Raw genomic sequence first — 22,011 nt, 5'->3', positions numbered from 1 at the left:
CAAGTTCGTACGAGAATATTTAAGGATCTGCACTTGACTCTCTCGTCCTCTTACTAGTTCAATCAAGCAGTCATCAAGATCGGATCGCCGTCCTATAAGTCAAACACCACTTACATAGAGATCACCTCCTATACACAAGGATCGACCTCAACACACGTAAGCTACGCTATTACACACGTTCTTACGAATCACTAACACACGGCTCCGTGAACTAAGTAAGCAGCAATATCCAACCAGCGGCATCCCCCCCCCGCCAGTGACGTCACACCATCCCCACACTCAGGCCTCTCCAGCTTATCGGTAGCGGCAACCAGCGGCATCAACGCCCCTCCCTCACCAGTGACGGTCACACCAGCACCATTAAGGCCTCTGCAGCTTATCGATAGAGGCAACGGCGGCATCATCAGCGCATCTCCCTCTACCATTACGAGTCATAACCACGAGTAGGAGAATCACGCACCACATCAAGAATACATTTACAAAATCATTATCACTCATATTACCTAAAGAAACTCTCACGTATTCATTGTATTATATTTTCAATCTCACCTCAATAGACCACTGATTATTTATTATATAATTATATTCAATAAAAGGAAAACCAACTCATACAAAGGCAGTGTTGAATGATTGCATTGTCTATTCCACTTGCCAGCAAGCCTCCCTTCAACATCTCAGGGAAGCTTTAAGTCTGATCCCAGACAATTGGTGTTTGAATATATAATCCCGATTTATCTACGATTATTATAATAATAAGAACTGTTTAAAGTTATTAGAAATATTTTTTAAAGTTATTTTAGTCATTATCTGTTAAGACATACAATGTAAGTAAGCCAGGTGCATAATATGCTTGCCTAATAAGTAATTATTAATTAAATATAGAATAATATTAATATAGTAATATTAATATGGAATAATTATATATGTACATATTATATAGTATAAATTATAATAATATAGTAATACCGTGAGCATTATTAATGTATTGTCGTGAATATAATATAGATACAATAAATTGGAATAAATCTTAGATATTAAAAAAAATTATTAGAATAAGCATGTGTGAATTTTTATGACTTTTGATTATCAAGACAAAATTTATACGAGTGTCGTAAGAATCTGTTAAATTATTAATTAAAGTAATAATGTAATATGAGTACGATTGAAAATATATTTTAAGTGTTTTATTATTGCTAAAACTTCTCAAGAATTTAATCAAACTATTAATAATTAGAATTTATATTTATATTTATATTTATATTTATATTTATATATATATTAATAATTAGAATAAATAATTAGAAATTTAACTATATATGATCTAAGAATATTAAAAAATATTTAATTATATAATCTAAATTGACAAATCCGATTACAACAATGGTACATAAATTTATTTAAAAAAATAAGTAAACTTTACCTTATCATTTAAAAAAAGAATACACCATTCACGCAAATAATAAGTTGTTTATATTTACATCAAAACATTATAATTATCTTGTTATAGCCGATTAATTCATAAAGTATACATATACTTTTTTAATGAACTTTGTTAGAATTTACTAAAAGTTTTATAATAAAATTGTACCAAAATTTTAATACAGTATAAATTGATACATGGAAACTTCTGTGCTCTATTAGTTCTTTAAGACATCAAGTTGTAAAGAATGAAAATTTTAAATTACTACTATAAGAAAAATAAAACTTAAATAAAAATTAGATATATTAGATATTAAAATTTTATAGAATTCTTAGTTTAAACAAAATCTTTTTATTCTAATTCTTTTATAATATTTATGTATCAAATTGATACTTTATACAATTATTAAAAGAATTTTTCATAGTATCATTATAATCATATTTTACGCAACTTGTGTATAAAATGTATATACATATAAAATGCTTATAACATTATAAACATTAATATGCCTGTTTATTCACACGTACTTCTGTAATATTTTAAGATATTACTTTGTTTTATATGAGAGTAAAATATACAGTTATAATATTATTATTTATTGAATAAAAATATAATTGTTTTTTTTTTTATAATTATTGATTTAAAATATTAAGAAAACAAAAGAAAACAATATTAAATTTAAATATATGACAAAAATTTTTAAAATTGTTTAATTTATTTTAAATATTTTATATGGAGATACTTATTTATATACATACCCATTGTCAAATAAGTATATTATATTATAATATGTATCGAATATTATTAGCAACAATTATGTGGTTCAATGAAAATCGAATAAAACATAAAGTAAAACTTTTAAACAGATTCATTAAAATTTGAGTCTTAACACCTCTCTCTCTGTTTCTGATGTGTTATAATATAATTCTTCTTCAATTTTTGTTCTTTTCAAAAGTAGACTAGAATGGTTCTTTAAGGAAATATTTTAGAAATATATTCAGTTCCTATTAGAAGTAATAAATAAGAAGCAAGTCTATATAATTTATAAAAATCTGATATTACTATGACATAGGGGACATCCATTCACATTTAGCACATCACGTCCATTGCTGACGTATCGTCGACAAACGGTGCATAACCACGTTTCCGTTAAATTCATCAGTGCTCGACCTGATACAACGCAAGGTGGAAAAGAGTTTGAGCAACTAGGACACATAATACAGCAATCGGGTACTAAACTCTCACACCTTCGGCACTCTATACGTGAGGGTCGTCGGGCATCTCGTGGTGATCGTCGTCCAAATAGTTCTAGTGATAATTCTTCGTAACATGGTTTCAACACTTCTAATTTTATGAGAGCACGGGAACAAGTTGATAATGCTCCGCAAGCGCAACTCGTTAATGCCAGAAGTGCGTAAAGCTGTTCTTGATCAATCAAATCTTCGTACTCACGCAGTCGCAATGTTGTTCGCAGTGCTGCTAGTGGCTCTGCTTTATATAATTGGCGGTGCGCCAATAACAAGAAATGATACGCTTCCGCTCCTCGCCATGCTTCTGCCACTACACGTGTCTCTGTACTATCTGCGTCATATACAATTTGTCCTTCTATTCTTTCCTGAATTAAAAGTGCTGCTAATACATATATTTTTTTCAGTCGAAGCGGTGTTCCACCAGCGTGAGCTTGTTTCGTTGCTAACTGAAGTAGTAACTGTGCAGCTTCCAATAAACAATTTGCTTTGCGGTATAATTCTATTGCCTGTAAATAATGACCTGAAACAAGTAAATGATGAGCGTACTTAGCTAATAGTTCGTCTATACCTGGAAGCTGCCAAGTTCGTGCCAATTCAAGAGCTTTATCCCAACGATTAGAGCGTATACATGTTTCAATGGCTTGGCGCACATCAGCACATCGTATAAAACAATCCACTGCTTGTTGGCACATACCAACAGAGGCAAGCATGCGTGCAGCTCGCCAAAGTTCTGGAGTTTGTTCGGTTAATTGATCTGCAGTTACCGCTAACTGATTATATTCTTCAAGTCGATAGCGACAGTCAAGTAGTTGCTTGAATGCGCGACCACGTTCTAAATGTTCACATGCTGTTCTCCATTCTTGGCGCAAAGCCAATTGCTCACCCCAACTAGCATACATGCATTCTAATTGTGCATCTGAACTAGCAACTCCAAGTTGCATAAGTTGGATTGCCCGTGGATACTCAGCGAGTTTTTGACGTAATGTTACTGCCAGGTCACGTCGGTCAAGTTCTAGATACAGCTTTTCCGCTTCGTCATAATCACCAAGAAATGCGAGAACTTCAGCACGTTGTAGTCCAGAGTCATGTATGCCACGTAATTTCTTAACAAAACGAATACTAAGATAATCAGTGCAACGAACCATAGCATTTTCCGCAGCTTCGAGATCTAACAGTCTTAATGCATGTTCACCGAGAAGTCGCCAAAGACGAGGATGTGGATTATCGCACACAAATGCTTCAGCTTCATGTAATCCAACACATGCTAAGAGTTTTCTTGTATCACGCAAGGATTTAACTTCAACATCAAGCAAGAGTTCAGACCGTGCCTTCTCTGGTCGTCGTATTAGTTCGTCTAATAGAACACACCTAATTTCTAAATCTCGAAAATAACACATGTAACCTCTACACACAATGGGTTCTTCTGGTTCAAGTCCACGGAATACATAAATTCGGCTCTTCTCAAAAATAGCTAATAGATGAGGATTATCTTCAGCCCAACAAATTGCCCATGTATCTTTACGTTCAAACTTTGTATACTCATCTATGTTTTTCATTGAAATTTTGATCTCTGTATCTTGGTTATAATTCTTAGGGGTTATTAGTTGTAAAAGGCGAAGTACACCACAGTTATGAATTATAGCTGCTGTTGTTGAGTTACAGTTAATGGCAAGCTTATAAGGCCTGCTCAATGAAGTATAACGTTTCATTAATGTCACTTGAGGTAATGAATATTGTTGGATTATACCAGATTCACGAGCAATTAATAATATATTTTCTGTAGTGCTAATGCAACTTATCGGATCTGTAGAATTTCTTCGACTTATCGAACTTTCAAAATATTTATGTCTGTCCAAGTCCTGAATAACCTCAGTTATTCCAGTTGGAGTGTCGTCAATATGGTAAATTCGCTCATTTTTTGATTTAATTTCATTGAAATCAAAATTTTGTGGAGCACGAAAATTCCATAAAAGAAAATTATTTTTAGAAGCAACAATTACTGTATTATTGTTCATGGTAATTTGACTTGGCTCAAGGTCAAGAAACTTTTTATCAATAGGAGTTGAAATTGAATTACATACCAACAAAATAAACCCTTCTTTAGCATGAGTAGGATCATTACTAGTTGCAAGAACACAATGTTCTCCATAAGCTACAATATTTATTAAAGACCTTACATATTTAAAATAACAACTATTAGTAATAGTATTCCAGAATGTAATACATACACCATTTTTATTAATTTTTTCATCACTGAATATCATTGTATTGTCGAAATATGCCCATTTATAATTAGGGCAAATATTAGCAAAAAATATATTAGAATCTACTGTAAGACATATTCGTAAGGATTCACTTTCCCAAGTACAGGAGCTAATTCTTTTTCCAGGAACTTTTAAAGTTTTGATATGCTCTCCAAAAGCTGAATAAAAACAAATAATATTGAAATCTTTTTTTTCTTGTTTTATTGATACTCCAGCTATTGCTAATAAAGATCCAAAAGTATTCCACACACAGCATGTAATTGACATATTTGTATCTATTTTCTTTAAATTATTATCACATGTATCTTTTAATAAACATACTTTTCCATTTTGAAAACATACAGCTAATGTAGGACAGTCAATTGCTGTATAGCCATTGCGACCATCATACCAATTAAGTGCAACTATTGCATGAAGATCATCACTAATATTTTCTAATTTGGTTAAAAAGACACCTTGATCATCATAAAGATGAGCTTGGCCATTTTTTAATCCAAATAAAAGTAACTTAGCATCTGGTGACCATTGTACAGCAGTTAAAGATAAACTTTTTAATTCTTTACTCCAAATCCTATTACCATCTACAGATCCAACTATTACAGCTCCATCTTCATAAACAATACATATTTTTTTACCATTTGAACACCAAGTCATTCCTTTTACAATCGATTTATTACGATTATTAATCATTTCTTCATACCATGAACCTTTATATAACATCCACACAATAATAACACCATTGTCATCGCTTGATGTTAATTTTTGATATTCATCATTCCAAGTAACTACTTGAATATTACCATTATGACCTTCTAACGTTTGATTCATAGTTAAATTATTTGTTGAAATTGTGGAACGAGTTTTAATACTATTATTAATTTTATCTGAAATTGCACTACTTTGATCAGCACGTATAACTTTTAAAAGACCACCATTTCCTCCAATTGCTATATAACCTTGCTTTTGATTCCATGATATACAATTTAAACAAACATTATTTGGTATAGCAATTTTTTTACTTAAATACACAAACATTATTTTTTTTAAATATATGATAAATATTAAATTATAAATATTTAACATACGTAATTATTTCTTAAATTTGAATAAAGTTTATAGTACATTACTAAATCTACTACTTTTTATGATATAATCTAAAACTTAAATAATTTAATAAATACAGATATTTTAATGTATAATTGCATTCTTTGAAAATATAAGATAACAAACAATGAACAATAAAAATTGTCCACAAAAATTGATTAATCAAAATAAAGTCGAAAATTCAGAAAACGTATTACAATTTAGATAGGACACGTATATTTAATAATATTAATAGAGGCTGGTTGGTTATCTTTAAGCGCGAGCTATACATTTTTAAAATTAAACAAAAATAGTTAAAATATTGAAAGTAATTAGATAAAAAACTTATGTTAAAAATAGAATAGAGTTTGATATTTTTTAATTTGAATTAAAATAAATAAATTACAACTATTAAATCATTTATATTAATAAAATTATTAAATAAGTTTCAGCTTTATATTTTAAATATCAGTAGGAACAGTTTTGGTCACTAATTCGCTGATTGGGTCATGAAATATATAAAATATTCAAAATTTTTATAATAGAATCAAATTTGAATTCGAATTAGATCTTTAGAGTCTCTTTCCATTTTTAACAAGTACAATGTCAATGTATATTGTTATAAAATTTAATTAAAAAAACATCCATAATTTTACTTATTACAATTTATAATAAATTATATAATATTTAACTTGAATTTCTCCAAAACAAACAATAATATTTTGTTAATACTTTTAAGACATTATTTTGAAAAAATTCAATCTAAGCTATAAACAAAAATTGCAATCACACGAATTTACATAATTCCAGAAATATGAAATATACCCAAAAGTAGTAAATAATATTTACAAAAGAAATACTACTATTTCTCTAACGTCAAAACGTATTGTCAATATTTGAATAATGTAATATAAATATAATCAATTTATAAATATATACATATATATAAGATTATAATGTATTATACCAAGCATGAAAGTAAATTTGGTAAGATCTATTTCATATATCTTTAAATAAATAATTTACTCTAGAAAAGATTTAGAAAAACTTTATCGACTATATATATTGATTATAAATCTGTATTTCTTATTACATATATTTATTTGATAATTTAACTAAAGTATAAATAATAACTTAAAATTTTATTTACTGACTTTCATATTATATCAAATATTCTAAATTATTTAATCTTGCTAAGATAGTAATATATATAAAAACAGTTTGTTCTCTTACTAAAAAGCGTTTATTATAATTAAATTAAAAATAACGTATTGCAATTGCATATTCGTATTAATGTTTTCTTTGTAATATAAAAATAAAAGGAAAAAATAAAAGTTTCAATCGGCAAAATATCAGCTTTAGTGCTCAATATTTCAATTTTATGTACAAAATTATAATCAGAAATATAAGTACATTGTTTACAAAGTAGTAAACAAAGTAGTAAGTACATTGTTTTTAAACGTATGTTTAATGTCAGAGAAAATAATAAGCTAATAGTATTATTTTTAAAAAATTTTATATACTTTTTCTAAATAAAAGTCTAGTTTTCTTATTAGAAAATACATACATTTAGTAGGAGGCCCTTTAGCAGTGCAGTTTTTTAAAACTATTGAAAATAGCGATATGTTCAAAATTAATTAATTTAATTTATGCAAATCGATTAATATCTTTAATGCTAATCGATAATGAATATATTTATATTTATAAGAAATTATTTTTATTTACTATTTGAAATATTATTACATTAATGAAGTACTTCGATAATTATTCGATAAATATTTCATTATATAAAATATTATGTATGCTTTCGTGAATATAACATATTTTAGGACTAATATTTTCATTTACAAAAACTGTATTTAGTTTTTTGAAAATAGATATTGAAATGTAGTGACTACATTTAATATCTTTACGTAGATTTGTTGGTATGTACTTACTTTTATTGTTTTATTAAATGATAAGGATAGGCAATGTTCGAATTTTGGGCTAAAGATTTCTGTAATTTTTTTATTATTGCTGAAATACAAGATGTTTTTAATAATTTTTAAATTTATAGATGTTTTAATTTGTACCGTTATTATAGCGATCGTTAACACCATTATTTGCAGAAAATTTACCTTACAAGTTATTACAGAACGTGCACTCATATTTAATTTCATAAATTATTTCAGGGTCTAGACTATATAGCGTCAATATTTAAAACAAGATATACCAGATAATTCATTTGGAAGTTCTGACCATTTATATAAAATAATGAAAAATTCACCTTTCATTAACAAAACGGTAAAAAGTATTTTTATCAATTCAACGACATATCAATTAAGTGTTGTTGAAGAAGCCGATAGGATTAAGTTTTTATATGGTTTCGTATATTGTGTTCTTAACTTAGAGGATCTCTGGAGGTAGACGAAGAAAGTTAAGAGTGTCTTTGCAGAGAATATTTAGAAATTTCTTTTGGTTAAACAGTCTCTAATTAGATCATGGGAAACATGTGCATAATATAATTTATCGATTAATATATACCATAATTATATATATAATAATTTATATATTCACATAATAGTTAAAATTTAAAAAAATATTCTATGAACGATATTAATAATAATATTTAGAATCATAAGAATATTAAGATTATAATATTCGATTTCATGGTTTTCACTACAAATTTATATATTTTCAAGTACGAATTATTTTAAATAACTTGGTAACGTAAGATTATTAATCGAAAAATTAATAAATAAAAAATGATTAAATATTAATAAAATAGATAAATTATTTCAGTAATTTGTGAAATTCCAAATTAAATTGATATTTTCTGAAATAAACAAATTTACTAAAAAAATAATCGCAGTCGAAGTGAACTATAAAGAAGATGACTGTTGGATTACTATTCGAACAACAATTTACAATTTTTCACTAGCGTTAGTATTTGACTAAATTTTACTACCTGTTGAAAATTGGTTATATAAATAAATTATTCAAAAATATAAGATTGTGACTTATAGTATTAATATAATACATATTGTTATATGAAATTCTTTGTATCTTTGTTGAATTGCTTCCACAGAAAACTCGAACAGTATGATGAAGTAAATTCTTGAGATCTTTAAATCTTTATGGAAATATAATATGTTCTTAATAATTTGTCAACTATTTTGCCTTTTTCTAAAGTAAAAGTAAAAATAAAAAATAATTGTAATAGTTTTTTTTTTTAACCGTAATTAATATTAGCAATAGTTTATTAGTATTATATTAGAATAGAATCTTTTCTCATAATAATTTTAGTACTTTTAGAAAAGTTGTGAATTTACAGATGTTCTTTAACGTGTTTGGTTAATTGGAAAATGTACTAGATCTTTTATGTTTCATAAAAACTCGAATTCCCAAAGAAATGTGTAGCATATTTTGCCCTTTTTTAATTTTTATGAAATTTCTGATTTTTTCAGGTAAGATATATTAGACTATTAAATTTTGATAAATTTTGTACCATAATATGTTGTAAACGAATAACATTTACATATATAAAATATTCATGTCAACTATAAAAAAAGAAAATTCTTAAAATAATGTAAGTATTTATCTACGATATAAAATTTTAATATAAATTCACATTGTATATGTTATTTTCTAATAATTATTTTAAGTTTTGAACTTGAATTTTTTAATTGTTTATTTGTTTAGGATTGGCGCACTCAACAATAAAATTTAATTCCATGAAATTTAAATCATTATAAATCGCAATCTCAGAAAAATTCGCCGAGAAAATTCTGAGAATTATTTAGAAGCCTTTGCCTAAGAAAGTCGTACAACTTATCCGCATAGCAACTACGAAGTCTCGAATCGGCAAAAGTTTATGTTCCAACAATTTAACAGAATATCCTAGAATTGAAACTCTCTCGGCACAGGGTAAAGCTTCAAAGTCTGCACGACTATTTATAAAGAGCAGCTACTTGATTCTTATCAGCCCGCTACGAGGGCGCTGTCTGTTGCCTTACGCCTCTCGCAACTAATTACCATATTATTGTTGCCAAGCGCATCTCGCTCGCGGCCAGCCCCCAGCGATAGTGATACTCATTGACATCGCTACGAGCCGCTAGTTGGCGTCTTCTAGAAAGGATAATCATCTGTTTACCAACCATTATATTCACCCATTATATTCACTAAGAGACTGGTCCATATATCTCGCTAATGGAGCTATGCCATTGGCCACGCGTCTCCAGCGAACTTAACCTCCACAAATACTGTAAAAAGATACCGCTACGGCATTTCGTCTACAGAGAGAGAGAGAGAAAGAGCCATTTCCATACTACTGCTACAATACATTACAAGGCTACTACGATGACACACGCCCGCAAATAATACCAGGCTCACCTTGCACACCCGGACGGCGCCTGCAGTTTCTCTGCCAACTGTCAGGATCATGACGAGCTCAACAATTCCTACAACTACGGGTGAAAACATTGATCAATTGTAAATTTAACTAAAATAAAAGTCATGAAACCCAATTGTGCTTGTACTGAATTGATGCATTAACCCCTCACTCATACCCTCCCCCCTTTCCATCAGTAAAACGATGGTATGGTCTAATCCAACCACCTTGGTCTCCTGACCACCGAGTGACTGGAATTCTAAACAATATCCAAAAAATTTAATATTACACATCGCTAAATTACGTCAATATTTTATTTTTCATCTTTTTTTTATCCATACATGGCTATGGTATTTTGTTGATTTGTGGTAATAATAAAGCGTAGATGTATGAAAAGTCGAGATTGATAGAGAAACATTACTTATCCAGAGTAAATTATGATGAATATTGTATTGTATTTTTTATCTTAAGAAAACATTTTTAGGTTCAATTTAGATTAAAACAACCATTAATAGAATAGTGTATGGAATCTAATAAAAATTAATTGAAAACATTTTTTTTTTAAATATTACAATGTGGTCTCAAACTAATTTAATACATAAACATTTTCATTTCTTATATATTATTTTCAAATCAAATGATAATTTCAACATTATAATTTTTTTGTTTATATTTTAGAAATAGATATATTTATTACTACTAATAAAAATAATTTAAATAAATTTGATATATTTCAATAAAATTATTTAAGATAACTTTTGTAGAAAGATATTCATAGGTTTCTGAATATTTTAGATTTATACATTTATTATTATTTTTATTCTTTTTACTATTATATTGATAGTATATAACATCGTTTTTCAATTATAAATTACAAGTGAATTAAATATAACATTTTCTTACGATAAAATTTATTAAAAAAACAACGTAAAAGTTTATACATCAATACATGTCTATTGTTAATATATAAAATAGTACCAATGTATTTGTAACAAATTATATATAGCTTTTATAATAAAAAAAGTAAAATTATATAAAGCTACACAATATTTATATACAAATATACATGTAAAGAAATTCATATTTTATTTTTTAAGTTTTTGTAAATAAAAAGTATAAAAAATATGTTATCTGAGTACAATAGAAATACTATATTGATATAATATGTACAAAATTGTTCACATAAATTTCAAATCGTAAAAATTCATCGCGTGTACATAATACAATTATATAATTTTTATATAAACTAGAAATTTTTTAATATAATCATAGGAATATATAAAATGATACTGTACGTTAAAATATAATAAATTCTTCTTGAAAAAATATTTGCTAAACATATTTTATAATTATTTTTATAATACAATTGTTCTAAAAATTATTTATGTTTTGTATCAATTATGTAGATTCAAATATTTATAAAACATAATTATTATTATATTATAAACTTTTTATGGATGATAAAAATTATTTAAAATACTGCAATATTCATTTATAAAAAATTTGTTTCATGAGATATTTCTAATATTTTTCTTTTCTTTTTATATATAAAAATACTATATAAAAATATGTATATTTTTTATAACTATATTGACAGCAGTTGTCAAAAAGCATTTCACAGTAATACAACACTATATTAATATGAATTATATAATTTTAAAAACAATTATGCAAAAATTTGAACACATTTATATACATAATTTGGATAAATATTATTAATTATGTAAAGTTCTATACATTGTAATCTATTTTATATGTGTATAAATATTAGATTTAACATTATATATAAATAAAACTAAAAAAACTGTAATCTATGAAATTATTAAATAGTAAAATAATTTATGTTAAAAAATGCAATACATTGATTGGATTGATCATATATACAGTTTAAGATATATTTAAATCAATGACAAATTTATTAGCAAAATTTTACTATTTACTAAATTATATTCAATTTTGTATTAAAATAATTTTCAATATACACAAATATTACCTTTAAAAATATTACTCATTAAAAATCATAGAAGGAATGTTTTAACAATTTTTAAAAAATCTACTAAAAAAGTTTTTTTTTTGGTCTTCTTGAATTGCTTTATGAAATATACAATCAATATCTTTGAATACTTGTTCACAAGATTTTGCAGCATTGACATAATTATGAATACCTCTAATACCATAGTAATGAACAAGTGGTTGTGTTTGAGAATGGTAAGAAGTAAGACGTTTATTAAGTGCTTCAATATTATCATCAGATCTTTTTATTAATGTTTCACCAGTTATCTATAAATAATAAAAATAATTATTTATGATACACATCAGCTTCAGATTATTTAAGAATCTATTATTTTTTATTATATACTTGCATCATCTTTCATAAAAACTTTTGGGGGTGCAAATTCTTCATGATATGATCTTCCACTACTGGGATGAATTAAACGTCCAGTAATTCTTTTAATTAATAAACTATCATCGATTCCAAATTCAATCACAGCATCTAGTTTAGTTTTTCTCTTTTCAAGCATTTCGTCTAACTATAATATTAAAAAAACATTATAATAAAATATTAAATGATAATACTAGAGTATTCGATAAAATATAATAATATACTATACTTAAATAAAACAGTACAGTTACCTTTTCTGCTTGAATTACAGTTCGTGGAAAACCATCTAAAAGGAAACCACGTTTACACTCAGGCTTATCAAGATTTTTATCAATCATATTAACAACTAAATCATCATCAACTAATTTACCATCATCCATAACTTTCTTAACTTGTCTACCAAGTATAGACTCTGACTGAATTTCTGCTCTTAACATATCGCCAGTTGATAAGTGACAAACACAATATCTTTCTTTTAATATTGGTGCCTAAAAATTGTAAGGGATTTAAAATAAAATAAAATATAGCATTAAGTAATAATTTGTAATAATTATAAAAACGAGAAAATATATAAAGATTTGTGTGTAAATTTAAAAAATTTGAATTACAAATTAAAATATTACTTGTGTGCCTTTTCCACTACCAGGTGGTCCTAACAAAACAGCATTAATTCCACGAAGTGGTCGTTCAAATTTGTCCTTTGAAAACATTTTTTCTTTGAGTGTCATTTTTATAAAATTGGATTTTTAGAATACAATAAATTAAAATATCAATTGATAAGAATATAAAACAGATAATTGCGATTGAAGCTTACAAGTCATAAAACATTTAAGAAAATGTAGGAAGAATAATCAACAATGCATTGAAAGTAAAAATAAGAAGTGAGGAATAGAGATCTTAAATTATTGACTTTAATTTCTGCTATAAGTTACATTCCATATACTTAATTATAAACAGCGATAAAAGCGGTGAATTTAAAAAATGTATAAATAAATATTTTGTTAGATCTTAATTTTTACTAAAATTTATTTTAATTTAATTTCTCTGAAAAAATTTTTTTAAACAAAGTTTAAAATTTAAACCATAATTAAAATTTTTTCGATAGTATTATTAAATAAAATTATCGACTGCTTCAATTACAGCTAAAATAAATTGCTCATAAATCAACTTAAATTATCTTATCATAAAAAATATACAAAGTATTTACAGATTTAATATTAATTAAAAATTAGGATTATCCGCACGTGCAAAATCTGGCTAAATACAAATTAATCTAGTAAAAAAAGTATTTGAGCACCATGTTTAAATAATTAAAATAAATTTTGTAAATAATATAAATAATACAAAATTATATAAGACCAAAAAAGAAAATTACGACATTCTTTTGAACATGTAATTTGAAAGAATCGTGCTTTATATAAACAATGCTATCCTCGATTAAAGAATAAAGAAGAATAAAGTAAAGATAATTTTAGATTTAATTTAAGTTGTTTTTCATAAATTACTTAAATAATTTAATATTAATTCTTAAATATGTTTGGAATTATTAAATGAAAAATAATAAATCTAGAAATGTAAAATGTCTTATTTTACAAGAGAATGTATGTAGCTATGGATGCGTAATCAAGTATTTAATTTATTAACTTTTAATATCGTAAATGATATGACATCTGAGCTATATATATATATATATATATATATATATATATATATAGAATATATATGACAGCCTACGGGGGAGAAAAGATGAAATAATTATAGTTTTAATTTTATTATTTTTGTTTAACAAGTATTAATTTTGATCATTATTTAAATGCGATTTAGCATATAGATTCATAGATACTGCTAATTTTGTAAATAGTAATAACCGTATGTATTAACATAGGATTATTTTTGTCAGTAATGAGAGAAGTGGATTAAATTAAAAAAAAAGATTTTTATTGATTTTGTAGATTTCTATCAAATACATTTATTTATTAAACGAAATTATTATTTTATTTAATTTCACAACTAAATATCAGTAAATAAAATAATGTTTACCTTAAATGATTTATAATATATATTTTATATCGGATATAAATTTTGTATAAATGATTACTGAATTCTATTATAAAAACATTGATTATACATGCATATTTTTTTTCTTATTACATTATTCTACGAAGTTCAAATGTGTAATTTGAAGATATAATGAATATATTCTTTATTACAACGGTATAACATTAATTCTGTTTTAAAATGTTTTTATATTTAAAAATAAAATACACTAAAATAATGTAAAAATTTTTCTTATTGATAAAAATTTATGAATAAAATTTATAAATGGTTCGTACATGGCTGGATAAAAAAAATTCATTTTACATTTTTTCACTAAGATCAGCCTTAAAAATAACGTTATTTATTAAAAATTAATTTATTTTACTTTACACAATTTAAATTAAAAAAATGATATTGAAATTGTTTTACTTCGACAATTTTTGAGTACAATATTTTATATATTTATAAATTCGTAATTAATAAAAATAAGGAAGCTATTCTTTTTTCGAAATAATATATTTTTATTTATTTACTTAAAGAAAAATCTTATTGTTCTTCAACTTCTTAAAGAAATTAATATTCAAATCGCATACATTTGCAAAATATAATAAGTTTAAAACATTTTTCCACACACATTCAGCACTATTGTGTATTTTAAAATTGCTTCTAATTTTGTTAAATAAAAAATAACAATTGTAGATAAATTTAATTATTATAACATTTACGTTGGTATAAAATTTTGAAAATATAGAAAAACATTTACATTATTCTTAAGAAATATATTGTATACCACTAATTAAAGTAAATATATAATGTGTGTTTTAAAAACAATTATACAATTATACCTTGATTATAAAAAAGCATTCCATAAACAATTGATTATAAATAATAAAATATAGCATAAACTAAGTATCTATTAATATTTTTTTAAGTATTTGGTAGGATATGATCTATTTATTTAAAGAATCTAATAGTTAATATTGTTTCACTATGCAATTGTTCGGGATTGGAGCAATGTCTAAGAACTGTAAAATGGGAAAAGTACAAGCCTTCTGGCGCTTATATTTGTAAACATTGATTCTTCGAATTCTCGAACATTCTAAAGCTTGTCTTTCTGGAATTCTCACAAAATAAAGGTAATATATACATTCAAATATTAATATTTGTTCAGGATTGGAGCACTTTACAAGAAATTTAATTCTCCGAAATTTTAAATCGTTATAGCTCACGAAATCGTAAACATTGACTTCGAAATTTTTCGATCATTTTAATGCCTTTGCTTGCGAACGTCCTGTAATGTTTATCTATGCACCGTGTAGCAGCTATGATAAAATTCTCCAACTGACTAAAGCTTGCTTCCCTACAATTCTTGAACGTTCTAGTGCTTAGATTCTGACGTCATGCAAGACTTTCGACATAGGAACACCTATGCATTGTTGCCAGATAAGTAAGCTGTCGCGCGGATACTTAAGGGAAGCACGCGACGATTCACGCTCTCTCTTAGTGAAACTCTCTTCGTGAACGCCATCACAGTCTGCCTTAACAGGACCGCCATGAAGTAGTCGATATATCTCAGCAGAGTCGCCACGAAACAACTAAGCCTTCAGTTTCGTGCGCGTATTCAACAGGCTTGTAGGCTCACTGGAAATTACTCGATCAATCAGTTATCAGTTATTACTCTACACAGCTACACACTAAACCACGCCTCATACCAGTCAGCCAATACATTTAATAACTAAATAAGTGCGTCATAGTTCAAGTAGTCAAGAGTGCTGATTGCATTACAAGAGTAAATATTTAATAAGAAGCGTACCACCAACGCACTCATCACAGAATTAGATAAAACAATAAATTATTGTGCATTTAATGGAAAGAGAAACCAAATATTGAAAGCACGTACGCGCCAGCCTCGCGGGTCACTAATGGTGCGAATGCATCAGCCGCGATAGGCATTATACGATCGTAAAGCTCCGGCGAACGGCTAGACGTGTATCAGGCACCGACTACAAGGGCATTTTGAAGATGCGAGTGCGCTAGCCGTCACAGACATTACACGAAGAACTACTAGAAATTTACGACCTCTTACCCCTGTATGTAGTGCATGCCAACGCCACGTGATAATTACCACGGAACTACATCTCACAGATCCTTAACACCATCTTAGAATCATATTCATTGTGTTGTCTCTAAATAAAGAGAAAAAACAAGATACGCAATTGTGTTAAATATTGAATATATGCACCAACCCCTCCACTTTCTTTATTTCCTTTATATTTTTTTTTATTTTTTATATTTTTATTTTTATTATATTTATATTATATTTTTTATATATTTTATATTTCCTTTATATCCCATCCCCAATCTTTCCACCGAACACCTGGGAGTTTTTTAGTCTAATACTTGTTTTATATCTACAATATAATTTCAACACAACATTTTAAATTGTTTATTAAATATCTAAAAAAGTATTTATTTTAGTGATATACACAAAAGTTTGAACTAGTTAAATACTTTCAATTTTATTATAAAAATAAATGTTTTATTTTATCACTGTGTAATCTAATTTTTATGAATATGTAATTATTATTCACATATAGAACACATAATATTTTTATTATATATATTTTATAATATATACAATATAAATTATATAAAAGAAATATAAATAATTTTTGTTTGAAATCTTGTATAAGAAGCATTATATTATGGAAGAGAATAAGCAGCTATAAACATTAACGAAAATGAAAGCACTCTATTGGTATAATGTAATTGGAGCAGCATACTTGTTTATTCAGAAAAATAGAAAGTCTACGTTGAGCCTGAGAGTAGTTCTGTAATAACAACAATTTTATTATAGTAAAGAATGCAACTGATTGCTATACTCCTGCTTCGTTCTAAATGAGTACATATCTTTAAAAAATTACAATTATTAATTCATTTCTGGGATACTACAGAAATTACTCTATGTTTAATTTTTTTGTTATTGTAACTTATATTGCCCTTTCTCTTCTTTCTTATGTTATTATTATTATAGTGGTTAGATCCTATACTATTCGTGATTTTCAATGTAAACGCAAGTATTTAACATTCTCGAAGACATTTGCTATCTAAGGCTAATTTGCATTTCCATATGCAAGTGATGAAGCATAATTTTTTGCTTTTTGAAGAACATACAAATCCTATTTTACCTTTTCGAAACTATTTATCACATTTTTTTAATATTCTAGGATCGGAGACTGAGATAAGAATTATATTAACTTAAAGTTTTATTTAAATGTGATATATAATATTGGTATGCAATTATTTTTAAATTTAGTATTATTTTTTTTTTTTTTTAAATTTGAAAATCGTTAATACATAAAAAAAAATTGCCTAAACTGAATTTTATATTCTAAAATACAATGATTGTTTTTAAAAAATTTATTAAAAAATTTTTTTAAATTTAAAAAAAAATATTTAAATTAAAATTTCAATTTTTAAGGTTGGTCTTATTACCATACGTTTGATATATTCGCTGGAAGTAATGTTTTCCTGCCAGTTTTCCTAAAACTCTATAGATTCAATATATATTTGATATTAAAGTTACTGACCTGCATTAACACAATCGAATTTTGATATTTCGAATTTATCTTCTGCAGTCATACTATAAAATATGTTTACATATATTTATATATTTAAAATATATATATTTACTTACCTTAATATCATTATTAATATCAATATATATTAGTAATTATTTGTAGTTAGATAAATCCATAATTATACAAAAATAATTATTAACTGATTTAATATAAAAAGTTAAGAAAATAAAGCTATTATTTTGCTTCTTCTTTATTTAATATTTTCCCTTTTTATGAATCAAGATTTAATAAACGTATAATTATAATATAATAAAATAATATAATAAAATAAAATAATTATTGAAATGATAATTATTTTTATTTCAAACAAATTCGTTTATTGTATATAAATTGGCACGAGTCTATTTTAACAAATATTTTTATTATAAATTTGTTTTATATAGAAAAATACAAACCTATATATTTTTATCTATTTTCAGTCTCTGTATATTATATATAAGAAAATGTAACAGTCAATAATAAAAATTAATAAAACTGTAATTTATTGTTTTTATTTTATGAAGATCAGGACTAAAATATGTTCCATCATTTAGTTTAATTAGAAAATGTGTTTTATACCCTTACATGACTATGGATTGAACGTTTTTAATATGATATTAATATGTTATGATTACCAATCGCTATTATTAAAGAAAAGCGTTGATTTTTATCTTTCAGAAAAGGACTAAATTATATTTTAGATAATCGATCGACCTAACAATACTTCTCATTGTTCAAAAATAAATTTAAAGAACATATATTTCAATTCCTTTATTTAATTAATCAATTGAATTATTATGTTCTAAGATAATGTGTTGATACATTCAATTAATCAAATGTAAATAATTTAAAGATTTTACTTTTTTGAGCCCTCTATATCATAAAGTTTTTTTATCATTCATAAATAAAATATGCATAATTTACAATAATAAAGTACTTTATAAAACTTTGCAAAGTATAATATAATAATATATTTTTCTTATTCATTTTTCGTATCGATCTGAAGATATATAAATAAAGTATTTCTTTATCATTCATTTTCTTCAAATTTAAGCTCAATTAATTATCAAAATTAAATAAACCACAAACGAATTTGAATGAGTTATTGAAGTCAATGAACAAATAGACAATTACTTTAAATTGCAGAAAAATATATAATACTTATTATTTCTTTATTTTAAAATACATTTTCTACATTTATTCTTAATTATCATAAATTATAAGATCACAAAGAATTTTTGTTTGTACAACAAACTATACAAAACATGTAATAATGGGGAAATTCATTTTTGTCAATAATAAAGAAATTTTAACTATTTTTGCAAAATTTTTTTTAATACATGTGACAATGAAATTGTATTATAATTCTATACCATTATAGTACTTAATGGTGCTTATTTGCAAATTTGAAAACTACCTTTCTTGTTAAATTGCTCAAAAATGCATATATTATATAATGATTGTAAGGAAGACTATAATTTTTATTTTACATAAAATAGTGTAAAGAATTAATGTTTTAGTTAGATTAAAAAGTAAAAATAAATACGATTAAGAAAGTTTTATTAAAAGTTTACTTTTTTTATTTAATTTAAACTATTTACTGATAATACAAATGCATGTTTTGATATTGTAGAAAAATAAAACAGTGCTGAGTCATTAGATTCACTCATCTGTTTTTTCATATCTACTAATTTAAAAGAATTTTCAATTATATTTGTACATTATGACAATGAAAAATCCGATTCAAATTCATCTTATTTAATCTTAATATAAATTTAAAAAATTACAAAGTTATTTATTTCTATATGGACATAAATCTTGATTCAATATCGTATCCTTTCCGCGAGATATTTTACAATATATTTATGTAGATTATTTAAATCTTGTTATTATTTATAAGATTGAAAACATTCTTTTTATACTTAATACACATTCAACTTTTTACATGTAACAGTATTTACTGTAATAAATCAATAATTAATTTAAAAATTATGATAATTAATGCTTATGTATTTTTATATGTATGTATTTATATATATATATGGTTTGTAATTTTTAAATGACTATATTATATGCATAGTATGTACACACACACACATACAAAAATGATTTTGTTGGTAATACTAAATGGTATAAAAACTATTTTAAGTAATAAATTTAATTAAATATATAAATATAACTGTTAGAATTTATCTTAATATTCCTGCAATTTGGTATAAATTGTAATATCTTTTATGAATTGGTATGGTAGTTTAAAGTTACTAAACTCTATATTTATTCACTAATTTTAATAAATTGCTGTTTACAAACATCACTAGTTTTTATAATAAAAAATTAATGTTATTTTAAAATCATGGTTTAATATGATACGATTATATATTTTTAACTGTATTTTGTATTTTTTTCTCTATAAAATTATAATTGAAATACTTTTAATATTCTTGAAAATAGGTAATGAATAATTAATATTTTAGCTCATGCAGAAATTTAAAGATTTAAATTTTATATAAAATTTGACAAAATTAATTTTGATTATCAGTTACAACTGTTTGGATTATAATAAATAAACATATTAATATGTTTGAATTAAATATTAATATTCAATGAATAACTTGTTAAAAGTGCATTATTAAATTTATTTAAGTACAGAATATGTAAAAACATATATTTGTAATTATCAGTTTATTAAATTTTAACAGATACATTATAACAATATGTATTTTTTTTTAACTAAATCATTTGTAATAAATGAAACGCACAAATCAGTCTTATTTCTTACACTGAATTAAAAGTATATATTTTATTTGAGTTATACAATATACGAATTTAGTTGAGCGGTTTTGAATTTTTATTTTATAAGAAAATTATAATTGAATAATAGGTGCACTGATTGCTTATGATCTTTAAAATCATCTTTATTATATTTCAACAAACATTTTTGGTATTATTTAGTTGTATTTTAATTTTTCATTTACAGGCATGTATCTAATAGTCATCATTTAAGATTTATATGTTTCTAATTACCTATTTACTTATTTATATATCCACTATATATTTTCATATATTTACAAATTTTAAGTGAAAGTATGTATAATGTATATCTACTAAAGCAAAAAAATATTTTTTGATAGTTTTATGTATTTACACATCTTATTTTAGAATATGTATGAAGATATTTTTTTTCAATCTAGATCTTATAATATTGTCGAGCACTGATATTGTAAATTATGTTAATATAAATACTTAATGTTTAATAAAAAATAATGCAAGAAGATTCCTTATGACAGAATAACATTGTACATGAGAAAAAAATTAAAATTTTTTAAAACTGAATAAAAACTATTGTAAAAGTATCAATTTGATTTATTTAAATTTTTTGTTTATTTTATATTTAGTAACGTCTACTATTTTTGTATTTATTTGTATATAACTTTAATTTGATAGTTCATCTGTAATATAAAAATACTTTATTTGGTTCATTTAAATTAAAAAGAAAAGTAGTTTGTTTGCATAAAATAGTTTATAAATCATATGTTTAACTGTATTTAGTATTATTGTAGTAAATTTGTAAGATATTTATCCTGT

General features: G+C 24.9%; 2 protein-coding genes across 2 annotated transcripts; both read right to left on the bottom strand.

Moving 5' to 3' along the window:
* Positions 1-2,453: 2,453 nt before the first annotated feature.
* Positions 2,454-5,969, bottom strand: Oseg4 (intraflagellar transport protein Oseg4). Its single transcript, XM_011505346.1, has one exon. The coding sequence runs from the start codon at positions 5,967-5,969 to the stop codon at positions 2,463-2,465; it is 3,507 nt and encodes a 1,168-aa protein (XP_011503648.1). The 3' UTR covers positions 2,454-2,462.
* A 2,433-nt stretch (positions 5,970-8,402) lies between these two features.
* Ak2 (Adenylate kinase 2) lies at positions 8,403-13,520 on the bottom strand. Its single transcript, XM_011505362.1, has 7 exons — positions 13,393-13,520; positions 13,021-13,257; positions 12,750-12,917; positions 12,439-12,666; positions 10,559-10,637; positions 10,389-10,462; positions 8,403-8,486 (listed from the first exon to the last, which is right to left on the bottom strand). Exons 1-7 carry the CDS (start codon positions 13,495-13,497, stop codon positions 8,403-8,405), a joined length of 975 nt encoding a protein of 324 aa, XP_011503664.1. The 5' UTR covers positions 13,498-13,520.
* Between the last annotated feature and the right edge of the window lie 8,491 nt (positions 13,521-22,011).

Source organism: Ceratosolen solmsi, unplaced genomic scaffold (assembly GCF_000503995.2).
Source record: "Ceratosolen solmsi marchali unplaced genomic scaffold, CerSol_1.0 scaffold12, whole genome shotgun sequence".
Taxonomy (NCBI): Eukaryota; Metazoa; Arthropoda; class Insecta; order Hymenoptera; family Agaonidae; genus Ceratosolen; species Ceratosolen solmsi.
The sequence above is the reverse complement of the archived record's forward strand: the minus strand, read 5'-3'. Positions and strand labels throughout refer to the sequence as shown.

Bases quoted from the DNA above. Each gene is read 5' to 3' on its own strand.
- Oseg4 (XM_011505346.1), bottom strand. From the start codon at position 5,969: ATGTTTGTGTATTTAAGTAAAAAAATTGCTATACCAAATAATGTTTGT.
- Ak2 (XM_011505362.1), bottom strand. From the start codon at position 13,497: ATGACACTCAAAGAAAAAATGTTTTCAAAGGACAAATTTGAACGACCA. The intron at 13,258-13,392 runs GTAATATTTTAA...TACAATTTTTAG, and splicing joins GTAGTGGAAAAGGCACACAA to GCACCAATATTAAAAGAAAG. The intron at 10,638-12,438 runs TTTTTTAAAAAT...TTAGAATTCCAG, and splicing joins AAAAAAACTTTTTTAGTAGA to TCACTCGGTGGTCAGGAGAC.